This window comes from Phyllobates terribilis, unplaced genomic scaffold (genome assembly GCF_046119375.1).
Source record: "Phyllobates terribilis strain yellow unplaced genomic scaffold, ASM4611937v1 Scaffold_9__5_contigs__length_417890890, whole genome shotgun sequence".
Classification (NCBI taxonomy): Eukaryota; Metazoa; Chordata; class Amphibia; order Anura; family Dendrobatidae; genus Phyllobates; species Phyllobates terribilis.
In genome coordinates this window covers 378,988,760-379,001,835 of record NW_027362769.1, presented here as the reverse complement: position 1 = coordinate 379,001,835, position 13,076 = coordinate 378,988,760, and the positions used below count along the sequence as shown (strand labels likewise).

The 13,076-nt window shown below is 47.0% G+C and overlaps 1 protein-coding gene across 3 annotated transcripts in view; it reads right to left on the bottom strand.

The window, feature by feature from the left end:
• CACNA1H (calcium voltage-gated channel subunit alpha1 H) overlaps nt 1–13,076 on the bottom strand; it is a 606,200-nt gene that overhangs the window by 61,275 nt on the left and 531,849 nt on the right. For all 3 annotated transcript variants that reach the window (XM_073648442.1, XM_073648440.1, XM_073648441.1), the window contains exons 18-23: nt 12,692–12,792; nt 11,239–11,362; nt 10,808–10,876; nt 10,549–10,730; nt 6,082–6,208; nt 4,482–4,607 (exon numbers count right to left, since the gene is read on the bottom strand). In XM_073648442.1, the coding sequence (XP_073504543.1) occupies nt 4,482–4,607; nt 6,082–6,208; nt 10,549–10,730; nt 10,808–10,876; nt 11,239–11,362; nt 12,692–12,792 (729 nt within the window). The remainder of the gene's footprint in view (nt 1–4,481; nt 4,608–6,081; nt 6,209–10,548; nt 10,731–10,807; nt 10,877–11,238; nt 11,363–12,691; nt 12,793–13,076) is intronic.

Genomic DNA, 13,076 nt, shown 5'->3' with positions numbered 1-13,076 from the left:
ACCCGGAAGGCAGACCACGCGTAGGGTCAGGGAACCCAGAGTCAAGGGTTACCAACAGAAGGCCCGAGGGAGCCGGACATAGGTGGATCCCTGGTGGGGAAGGCCAGAGACGAGGACAGGACAGAAAGGGAGCTCAGAACCACGCTCCAGAACTGCTTGGGGGTTGGCCGAGTCCAGGACCTGGTGGACGCAGCACGGCTCAGGTGGTCACTCAAGGCCGGAGTGACCGGAACATCTGCAGTAAGTAAAGAACCCTGAACTGCACAACCCGACTCTGACTCTCATTACCATCATCCCTGCACTTCCACAACCACCATCCTCTGCACCTGACCCCCTGAGGCTATACCCCTCCCGTTGGGGGTTATACTACCTAAGCTGCACCAACACCATCAGCCTCAGCGGACCCTGCTGCAGCGGCGGCCGTAGTGACCGCAATTCAACGGGTGGTGTAGTCGACACAAAAGAACATCTAGTAACATCATAAGGACTGCCACACACTGAGTTTGACACCCTGGGCACGGACCGGGTCACAGCCACTCGGAGACTACAACCCCCATCTGATCCGGCTCCGGGTATCCCTAACAGCACTGGCCCAGGGGGCGCGTCAACTTTGGCGTAGTCGGCAGGATAACGTGCCCGCAACAACTGGGTACTGCGTGCCTGAAGAAAAGTACATCGTTACCTTAAAAAGAAGTCTCCCGCCGGTTCCGGAGGGTCCCTGCCAACGGACCCCATCACAGGTCGTTTCCCGCCGGTTGTCCGCCATTTGCAGCTTTTTCCCGCCATCCATGGAGTTTCCCGCCACTGAGAGACGATTCCCGCCATTTCCGAAGATTTCCCGCCTTGGAAGAGCGGACGCCATTATGGGCGTGCCAGAGGGTGGCAAGAGGCCACCTCCCATCGTGGGCCAGGTCGAAGAATGGCGCCAAAATCGGAAACCGCGCCCACCAACAGAGACTGTGATGCTGGAAGTGTCCATCAGCGTAAGAGAACTGCCCCTGGAACTGACAATCACAAAGTTGCCCCGGGACCACCCTCGATGTGGGCGGAGACAGAAGAAGAGAACAAAGATGGGTGTCGCCTGGAGCAGTCTGGAGAGAGCGCACCCGGAGACAAGACGTCTGGAAGAGAGTCCAGAAAGAGCCTACCCGGAGATGGAGGGAGAGCCAGGCAGCACCGACCCAGCGGTCAGGAGCCTGATGCGGGCCGCCACTCCAGGCAGCACCGACCCAGTGGTCAGGAGCCTGTTGCCGGTCGCCACTCCAGAAGGCCTGCTGGAGACAACGAGAGGAGAGCAGAGCAGCACCGACCCGTTGGTCAGGAGCCTGCTAGAAGCAACGACCCCACTAGGCTTAGTGGAGGTCCTGGCACAGCTCCCCCGAGATCGGGAGTGTGCACAGACTGCGCTGGAGGGCCTCGCACGGAGGATGGCCCGGGTGCAGCGAGAGACGTTAGCGGAGTGGAGCCGAGAGATGGCCCAACAGACAAGAGCCCGTCAGCGGAGCACGCCACCCGAGACGAGGAGACAGACCGCCTCTGAGGATGGCGCAGGAGGACTGAAGGCCGGAGACGGCGCCGAGAAGGGAGCCGAACGAAAGGAGGCAGGTAAAGGGGACGTCTCTACCCCAAACCGGGAAACCGCGTATCTGCCCCAGCTCCCCGTCGCAGAGCCCGAAGTATCCCCTGCCGTGCCCGTCGCTGCAACGTCACTGCCGCAGACTAGGCCTCAAACGGGAGCCGCGACCCCTGTGACGTCACACGCCTCGACCCCGAGCGTGACCAAGCAGGAAGTACCACCAGCCTGGTCGCAGGGCCTAGTACCCCCGGGCGCCGCAATACCAACAGCGCCCCCTACCTCCGCGGAGCCACCGGCCTGGTCGCAGGGCCAAGTAGCCCAGGGCGCCGCCGTCCTTACGGTGCCCTTTACTTTCAAGGTGCCCCAAGCCTGGTCGCAAGGCCTGGGCAACCCGGGCGCCACCACCACCGCGCCCATAAAACCAAGAGTGCCGCATCTGGGAGAAGATCTGTTCGCCCAACATACGTGCCCGGATGGGCAGCCCTTCATATGGCCACCGGAGTTTCACCATCCTCGACTCCGGAAAGAGAGACCCCTAGACGAACCCCTGATCCCGGCTCCAAAGCCCATAAAGAGGATCTCGCCCCCGCTAGAGGAGGCACAGTTTGAGTGGGACCCCACCGGAGAAGATCTCATGGGGTTCACTCAGGAGACCCGGGCAGCTGCAGCGGAGCGTGCAGAGTGCTGCCGGCAGCAGCTCGAGGTCTTTGAGAGGGAGCGGAGAGAGAGGCGGGTCCGGGAACAACAAGCCCAAATAAAGAGCGCGGAGCAGAAGAGCCGGGCCAGGAGGAGTCCCCGTGCAGCTCATGGTCCCCTTTCCACCGGGACTGTGATCAAGTTTAATATGCAGCACGGGTGGGGCTTCATCCGAGATCACCGCACCCCAGGCGACGTCTTCGTGACAAGAAGAGACGTTGAGTCCCACCTACCGGAGGGACACAGAGGACGTGACCTGTATTTAGAGGTCGAGGTCACCTTCACCCGGCACAAGTGTGCCAAAGGACCCTACGCCCTCCATGTGCATCGCCTGACGGAGGAGGAGCTGCGGTGTGAGGAGGAGCAAGAGGACCCGGACGGGTCTGAAACTGAAACCAACCAACAAGAAAGAGCAGGAGGACGCCGTCGCTGAAGTACGGTAGAGAGAGACTGTATATAGTTACCCGTCAGGGTATAAGAACTGTTCTAGTTAAAAACATAGTCCCCGTTGGGACCAGACAAGAGTGAACTGTTAACCCCGTGTGTCCCTATTCCCACTGACCGAGGACTGAGAGCGGTCAATCCTCCCTAATACCTGGCCGAGGACTGAGAGCGGCCATATCCCCTTGTATATAGTTGCGCTTCCTAAAGCGCCCCCTACCGGTTTTATAGGAAACTGTTGTTTTTACTAAAAGAGACTGTCGCACTTTACCCGGTCACAAGTTGCACCGTGACCGGAGGAACCAGAAGACAAGAATGTTTATATGAAAAGTTTATGCTGATATATATGATGTTTTATATGTTTTATATGTTTATATGTTTATGTTTATGAAAAAAAATTGTATGTTTTGGATGTTGTTTATATCTTACAGCCCGAGGACGTGCTGTGATTTACCAGGGGGGAATGTAGCACCCTGAGGATTCGGCTGCTACAGGGGTATTGCACCTCAACCCAGAGGTGTGGTATTCCACTCCCGGGTAAGGATGGAGTGTGGAACTGAGCTCAGTCAGCTGCATGCACTACACACATCCCATTTCCGGAGGGCAGACCAACGGTACTCCCACTTAGAAATGTGCAGGTACGATCGAGTCTGTCCTTGGCTGGAGTGGGAGGGGGGTGGTACATCCCAGTAGTGTAGGGGCAGATAGGGGGAGCAGCCTGGGTAAAGTTAGGAGCTCATTGGGTGCTGGTCACCTGAGCTCACACATAGAGGGAGTATTTAAGGTGGGCACCATCTAAGATCAGGGTCAGTCAGCCACAGTCAGTCAGCCACAGTCAGTCTGTGAGAAGTCAGTGAGACATCAGACTTTGCAGAGCAGTGGAAGAAAGCAGAGGAGCAGAGCAGCCCCAGGCCCAGGGTGAGAGAGGAGAGAAAGAAAGACCCAGAGGGGGAGAAAGAAGGAACTCTGAGAACCCAAATACAATCACAGGGTGAAGAGTTGGCAACAGGGTACCGGATCCCAAACTGGTGGGGGCTACAGCATACCTCAGCCAGAGACCGGAGGCCGTGGGCAGCATCTGCCACGGCCACCCACCATATCCACCCGGAAGGCAGACCACGCGTAGGGTCAGGGAACCCAGAGTCAAGGGTTACCAACAGAAGGCCCGAGGGAGCCGGACATAGGTGGATCCCTGGTGGGGAAGGCCAGAGACGAGGACAGGACAGAAAGGGAGCTCAGAACCACGCTCCAGAACTGCTTGGGGGTTGGCCGAGTCCAGGACCTGGTGGACGCAGCACGGCTCAGGTGGTCACTCAAGGCCGGAGTGACCGGAACATCTGCAGTAAGTAAAGAACCCTGAACTGCACAACCCGACTCTGACTCTCATTACCACCATCCCTGCACTTCCACAACCACCATCCTCTGCACCTGACCCCCTGAGGCTATACCCCTCCCGTTGGGGGTTATACTACCTAAGCTGCACCAACACCATCAGCCTCAGCGGACCCTGCTGCAGCGGCGGCCGTAGTGACCGCAATTCAACGGGTGGCGTAGTCGACACAAAAGAACATCTAGTAACATCATAAGGACTGCCACACACTGAGTTTGACACCCTGGGCACGGACCGGGTCACAGCCACTCGGAGACTACAACCCCCATCTGATCCGGCTCCGGGTATCCCTAACAGCACTGGCCCAGGGGGCGCGTCACAAGCATGATTTATAGGTACTTTTGTTTAGTTGAGAAAGACGATGACTTGCTCACTTACCTGACCGAGGTTATCGAAGTTGTATTTGCGCCTCACCCACTTATTGCGTGGCCCTGTGCATTCGGATCTGTTGGTGACGTTGCGGATGTCTGGACCCTCGCAGGAATAGAATTTGCCTTTGAAAAGCTGCAAAAAAGATAATCAGAGGTCAGATAGGTCACTGATGAAAGAGGGAAGACTATGCTTGAAGTGGAAATGAGTATGACCTTGTGGATCTAGGGATGATTTGATGGGATCTTGGTAGAGCTACATGGATCAAGGTTTGGCTCTGAATGCAGTACAGCTACAGTAAGGTATATTGTATAGATCGGGTTTGGTTGGTCAAGGTATGGCTTTGGGTGGACACAGTATGGATTGAGCTAATATTGGCATGATTCTCTTAAGCATAATATGACTAAGTTGGAGCTAGGCCAGAAAAGAGCATGTCTTTATGGTTTCGGCAAACCATGATATGGTTTACGTGGATGACCTTATCATTGTTTAGGTGGGTAAAAGTATGGCTTTTATGAACTTTAGTAAGATTTAGGTGGATCCATGTATTTTGAACACTTTGGTATGGTTTAGATGGATCTAACTATGGTTTTAGAGGACCTTGTCATAGTTTGGGTGGAACTAGGTGTGGCTTTGGTGGACCTTGGTATGATTTAGGTGGATCTACCTATGGTTTGGTGGACTTTGTTATTTTTTAAGTAGATCTAACTGTGATTTTGTAATTGTTTAGGAGGTTCTAAGTATGCTTTAGAGGACCTTGAGATGATGATACTAGTACACCTTGTCCTGGTTTAGCTGGATCTAGGTAAGGTTCTGGTGGATCTTGGCATACAGTGGATAGCTCCAGCTATAGTTTGAGTAGATCTAGGCATACATCTAGTTATGGTTTTGTGGATTTAGGTAAAGAAAGTGTGGAGTGCTTTTGGAGGATCTTGTGGGTAGGCTTGGGCGATCTTAGTATTGTTTACGTGGCTGTAAACCTGGTTTTGATGGAGCTAGTCAATGTTTAGGAGGATCTAAGTATGGCTTTGGTGGACCAAGTTCTGAATGCCAACAACAAGCCATTTTCGGTATTTTGATACAGGGCTTGCCATTGTTTAGGAGGATCTAAGTATGGCATTGGTGGATCTTGGTATGGTTTAGGTGGATCTAACTTTGATTTTTTTGTGTACCTTGACATGATTTATGTTTATCTGACTGTGGTTTTGGTATACAAGATCTTGTCTTTGTTTATGTGGATCTAAGTATGGTTCTGGTGGATCTTGGTATATAGTGGATAGCTCTAGCTATAGTTCAAGTTGGTCTAGGTATAGATCTAGGTATGGTTAGTGAGGATCTTGTGGGTAGATTTGGGTGTATCTTAGTATTGTTTAGGTGATGTAAATGTGATTTAGGTGGCATGTAACTATAGTGGAGCTCTCAGTATAGTATGGTATGGGAAAGGTGTATCTGTAGGTGACTTTAGAAAGTTGGTGGATTCAATCCAAAATATGCTGGTCAATATTACAGTAGTTCTCCGAGTACATCAATGAGTCCAAACACACATGACACACACCACAATATAAAAAACTCCTATTACAGCAATGACAAGTCTCATTACGTTAAATACCTGAACTCCCAAAATCCCAAAAATTATGAAAAAAGCACAGCAGATAAGGACTATATTCCCGATAGGTCGAAGAGAAGAAATCAACGTTTCCACCACTAATTTCAGCCCCGGCGCTCTGCTGATGACCCTGAGGTGAAAACACAAAGAGAAGGTGGTCAGAACCAAGACTCTGAAGTGAAACCCCCAAAACTGATGTCAAGTTATATGACACATACAAGGAGGAGACAATGTAATGATCACTTCTATTTTGTGATATTTGGGGATTTTTCGCTGAGTACATTAATGTACATTTTACTTTCTCCTCTGTTGACTGTTTATGTCTGGTCTCCTCTCATCTACTCGTAGAGTCCTACATGTTATTTCCATCAACCGGCAATGTGCGTATCCTTCTTGAACTCTCTGCCCCTGTGGACTCGAGGAATCTGTTTGTGAACAAACATTGTTAACGAGTCCCTGAGTTTCTGTCTTTCTCTCGGGAGCTGAGAGGTCAACAAACAATTCCAGAGACTTTTTCTTTTTTTTTTTGTCAGCTTATTCTAGCTCAGTGCTCACATCGTGTAATAAAACCGCAGATGGCTGATGGAAAAGGCAAGTCCTAACCTGCCGAAATCAGTCGATGCAGAAGAACTGCAATTATAAACCCAGTCTTGTCTTTCCATGGAGATGAGCTGACTCTTCCCTACAGTCATACAGGTTTCTGACGTATACCTCCAACATTAGGGCTGCACTGTATACATGTATAGCAAGGTTCCTTCATACAGTTCTATGGAATAGTGCGGTTGGTTTACACAGGGGTATACCTATTAAATCAATATTGCTTTATTCCATAAGTTTAAAAAGAAATATATCCATTGCAATCCAGAATTTATTACTTTTGATATGTATACTGATGGTCGGCGGTTTTCCATGGATTCATGGATGTCTGGATAGGAGTATTTTTTCTACTATTACACTGTGTATTTTTTCTACTATTACACTGTGAGGCTTTTTAATTCACTTGTTGTACCTATAGTGGTTGAAACCAGGCCCTGGAGCCTAGGGGAGACCAAAAGGTCCCATATGAGAAGACCAATTCTATTAATGACCCATGACAGTTGGCGACCAAGTGGGGACATTTTGCATTAGGGGTCTATGAGCTTCAAGTTATGCCACTGAGTCTACTACTTTATTCCATGCCTCTTTTTTTCAGTATACTGGCCCGTAAGGGGTCAAATGGGCCTTCTTTGATCTTCGTTAGGTGGCTATGCACAGTGTGAATACTAGAAGCTTTTCCCAGCATTCATGCTAATCTTGGATCCCAATCGTGGTCCTAAAGGGGCCTAAATATAGTGCGTAAGTAGCAACTTCCTAACTCTATGTCAAAAATTATGACCATCTATTAAAGGGATTTCCTTGATTGACTGACCAGTAGAGGCCATCGTTAATCAGCTGAATGAAGGGGCGTAGTGTATTTTTGGTTGCACATTTGGTTGAGACTCTGACAGGTGAATGTAACCAGCCACAACTACATCCTAATGTATGGCACTGTGCCTGGGTAAAAATAAAGAGGTCAGTGTCCTATCCCAAGTCTACCCTGCCACTTTTACAGTCTCGGAAACCCTCTTCAATACCATGTAGGTCTGCTGGAGATTATGCCAATGATATGCCACCTGACCTTTGGAAGGCCCCATTAGATGTAATTCATCTTTTCCTGGAAGAAATATTTCTAATAATGGTAGGTCTGACTCCGGCTGGTGTATGTGAAAAGCCTGGAAAAATACTGCCATCCCTGCTTATAAATTACATTAATGGAATACCGTGAGATTCTTGCTGGCAAGCACATTCTGCCCTTGACAATAAAATTACATTCATTTATGTCAAAATACAGCGTTGGGCTGAAAGATCTTATTAGAGGAGGAGAAACTGTGCCAAGAAAGACTATGCAACATCTGATTAGGGCGTGGATAGGCACGAATGCAGAAAAATGGCGAGATGTCTCCGGGCAGATCATCAATGTCAACCAGTGGGACCGTCATAGAATGGAAACCCCCCATAACCTGGTCACCGGCCTTCATGCCATTTCATAAGGGCCAGAATCCTTTGGGGTAATAGAAGTCAGCACAGAGTGATGTTTTTTCTGATGGGATCCTATCGTAAATGAAGATACAGCTCTACTCTTAATATCAATTTTCAGGAATTAGAGTAAAAAGAATCCACCGTAAAGCAGTCTGCAATTTTGCCAATGAATTTTTTTTTTTTTTTACTGCAGATCGGTGTCAAAATTGAGAATAGTTTTCTCTTCTACCGCATTGCTGTCAATTTCCCTGCATTTCCATGGCTGGTATTGTGTAATCCTCTATGGATTGTCTGTGCGCATATCATGGGAAATCTGCAGCATTTCCACACTCTCAGGATTAGGACAAAGGATATAATATCGTCTGAGTTTTAAGGTTCTGGGGCTTTGTTTAGTGATGCAGGCAGAGAGGTCACGTGTCTCGTGGAGATCTTTAAGGGTCCATCAGAATAGCTTTTCAACCTTATTACTAAGCCTACAGTGGTGACCAAAAGTTTTGCATTTTTTTTTAAAAGTGTGATTACTTCTGTCTGGTTGTTGTGATGAATTGAAAGTGTCTTTAGCTGTCATCATGCAAGACCTTAATTTTAACCAAAATGCTTTTGAATATAGGTACGGGCATTTAATTAAAGAAAACTGACTGCCAAAAGTTTTGCATCTACTATTTATTGATCACAACATAGAGAGTAATTCATTGCTTTTACAATGCCATAACTTAGTATTTTGTAGCATAACCTCTTGCTTTAATTGCTGCACTGCACCGACGAGGCATTAAAGCCACTAGGGGACTCAAGACATCTGGGGGGATCTTGCTCCATTTGCAAATCTGCAAACAATTCATCTTTATTGCTATGGGTACGGGCCCCAACTCATCACCCTAACTCATCCCAAAGGTGCTCGATAGGGTGTAAATCAGGTTATTGGCTTGGCCATTGCAACAGGCAAACATTTTTCTTTGCTAACCAATGTTTGACTAAATTGGATGTGTGCTTAGGATCATTGTCTTGCTGGAATTTCCATCCACTGCCTACTTTGGTTTTACCATGTGGCAGCATTACATTCTCCAGTATATCCTTGTACACGGTAGCATTCATATTTCCATCAATTCTATGCAGAGGGCCAATGGCAGATGCAGAAAAGCAGCCCCAAACCATGACATTGTCTCCACCATGTTTCGCTGTAGGTGCTTACATCATTACGTTTTCCGTGTATATAGTGCTGCCATCACTACCAAACAGATGGAACTTGGATTCATCTGACCACAACATGTTAGACCAATCTATCTCTTTCCATTGGCTGTGTTCTTTGGCAAACTCAAGTCGAACCTTCCGGTTCTTTGAAGAGATGAAAGGCTTCTTGACTGGAACTCGTGCATTCAACCCTACTGCTCTTAGCCGTCGCACCACAGTTTGGCGACTCACTTTGACCCCATATTCTTCATTCATTTTGTGTGAAATCTGTACAGCACTTTTATGGACATCAGATACTGACTTTTTCTTAATAAAATGATCAACTCTGGAGGACGTTTTCCATAGTCGTCCACTTCTAGGTTTGTCAGCTGTTCCATAACCTTCTTTTTCTGTCTTTAATATACGTGACACTTGACTATGAGAACATAGTTACCTCTTTTTGGCTTTTGCCTGACTTCACTCTCAGAATTATAAGCTTCCTGACATCTGGTGATAAATTTGGCTTTTTCTTTGCCATGTGTTGACCTCAACACACAAAAAATAAACAAATAAAAATTTTTAGGCAAAATTCATCTACCCATGACAAAATCTGCAAAACATTTGGCCCAGCAAATGTTGAAAACTAACACATAAAGGGATAAAACAATGTCAAACACAATTTTCTTCCTTATAGCTGACAATCATTTGCTTTTGGTTTACTAAAATCACCAGGAAAATGGCATCACAACAACCAGACAGAAGTAATCACACTTTAAAAAAAAAAATTCAAAACTTTTGGTCACAAAGGACACTTTCCATGTGGAGTAGATTCGTAAATGTTGAGTAGATTCAGAGTTGGATCAAGGCTGGGGATCAAAATTTAGTGGAAACCTCAACCCAAATGACTCCCAATATACTGTAGTAAAGGTAGTCTATAGTAGGTATGGGCTAGCCAAAACAGTGACTTTCTTGACTACAAGAGCTCAAGAGTCTCTACTTGTTATTGGCTAGATAGGATTGCCAAACAGCCCTCAAACGATCCTAGATGTTGGGGTCTAAAAAGAAGGCAGAGTTTATGCTATGTAAGATATCGATATATAGACAAAGCCAACCTTGGCAGTGAGGATGGTAATGAAGTGCTCCTAGACAGTGAAGGTCCCCAGGGCATGTGCTTCTCATCCCTCCCCTAAATTCTAGCCTTGAGTAGATGACATGATTTACATCTGCTAGTTTATAAACCTCTACCTCAATGGTCGTAGTGTCCTTAGAAGCCTTAAGACCCTGAGGATCCCCAAGATCTTGGCTCCATCCGATGCTAAGGACACAATGATATCAATAATGGACACAAACACCAGGACTCCATCAAGCACGTTCCAGCTACTCTGAAGATAAGCGTGTTCTCCTGAAAAGAAACCCAAGGCTACCACCTAGAGAGAGGGAAGAGATCGTCAGATGACTAAGAGAATGAAGAACCTTCTCTCCAATAAATGAGAGTCTACGTTACCTTAATGGTCATCTCCACCACGAAGATCGCCGTGAAGATGTAATTGGAAACGCTGAGGAATATCCTTTCCTTTGTAAATAAAACAAAAGAAGATGATGAAATGAGAAATGCCGCTCCCTACACCATCTAATTCTGTTAAATGGAGCAGAAGATCTGATCGTCTAACATTTCATTATTTCACTCAGGACGAGAAGGAGCATAATGAAACCAATTTATCGAGATTCTCCTCTCAATTTCCAGTGATTCTTCTCATTACCATTACTCATCATATACAGTTAATAACTCCGAGCCGAATTTATGATTTATCAACATCTCATTGCCTCAAGTGGGTGTTAAAAATTTACTACAAAGTATAAGGAGCTTCTCCGACATTGGACCTATTCCATCATGTCAAGACCATCACGACACTAAGCACTATAATGCCATATTACCATGCTGTGTTGTTCGATATCCGGTCTCTCTAAGGCAATGGTGATGCAGTTCAAGAAGATGAAGACGAGAACCACGTGGTCAAACATCTTGTGTGCAATAACCTTTTGGCACATCATTCGGAACCTGACCAAAGAGACTATATGTGAATATAACTGTGAAGATGATGGTGGCACTGGCATGGACAAATGATATCTGTGTTGAAGGTGATAGATGAGGTGAAGCGTTATACATTAATGGTGGCCAATTGTGTTGTGTGCGCAGTAAAATCACCAATCGTACATTATGGACAGAGAGAACACATATATGGGGCATGAGATACCTGCTGCTGGGTACACAGGAGGCCTCAACTGCACCTCCTAAAGTGGGCACAACAGTCGTCCTGGTACCTGTCACTTGTAACCATCATTTCACTGTAAAGCACTGGTGTTATTTGGTCAATTTCAGCATTGTAGGGTGATAATTACATGTGGTAATACTATTAGGGCACTGTATGGTTGGTTATTGTTTTGGTATATGGTAGATATTGTAGCGGTGGTGGGCCTGTATTACCTTATACCATTGGGGGAAGTTACTATCAGGGGTTTAACTAGAAGGTCCACCAGGTCCTCAAGAGGAGCCAACAAGTTTATTTTGACTTGACCAAGGTATTTAGATATAGGGAAAAGGGCAGCAAACTGTACCTTTGCCTTGGTAAAAGAAAGACCAGCTGTGGCTCTGGGCCCACACAAGATGCCACACAGGCCATCATACTATGTAAGGTAGGCCCTCTTGGCAGTGATAGATGGCACTGAGATTGACACAGATGATGGGAGAGTGGAGAGGAAATAGCAAAGATTCTACTTGAAAACTTAGGTGTTGGCCATTGGGTTGGAGATACTTAATGGTTTTTATGGTAATGCATAGTAGTAGGTGCTGGTGACCATGGTCATGGATAAGAGTGACTGGTGATTGGAGAAGAGACTGTGTTTTATACATTAAGATATAGATAACAGGGTAGGTACAATGGTACATGCCTACAATGGTCATGAAGGTTGATGTTGAAGGCTAAAAGGTTTGGCCACCATGATGAAGAGATGTGATGGAGATAATGGTAAATATCCCCATACACATTATCTTAAAGTCCACCAAACCCACTGATATCACTAGTATCGACGGACAGCCTAATGTGTATGGCTGCCACCGAACTCTGACTCGACAAATGACAGAGAAGGATTCAGTAAGTTTGATTTACATCAGCCGATTCTTATGTTCTCCAGAAGTCTGGACAAGGATGCAGGAGTTTGACATTGGCCCTCATTGTCCCGCCTGTGTATGGGGGACTTGGAAGAAATAGCTGTTGGCTGAACACTTATTAATCCGACAGCTATCCATTGTGTATGGGGGGCTTAAGACAAAGTTATGCTAAGAAAATGGGTCGACTCTTGAGTTATAAAGTCGTTCGATGACTCTTACTGGTTTTGAGGAGCAAACATGTAAAGTGACCAGTCTTCATGCGTCTTGCACCATTTGGGTTTGTAAGGCTCTAGCGTCTTGCGGAGACGGAAACAGTAACTCTGCAACCACAGAAGACAAGAGGCACAAAATTAAAGTTTAGCAGAAGCAGGGTGTAGATACATGGGGTACAGAGATAGCAGTAGTCACCCAGACCCTCAGGCTTATGGCCCCCGTTACAGATTTTGCATTAGGCCCGGGAGGTACAAGTTCTAAGTCTTTCATCCAAAACTCTCCACATTGAGATGGCATACCACGCTGAGCGGAAACTTTTAATTTTGAGACTGGGTATGAGACTTCATGAGAAAGAAGGCTACATGGAGCCGGAATAATTATAACATCGAGA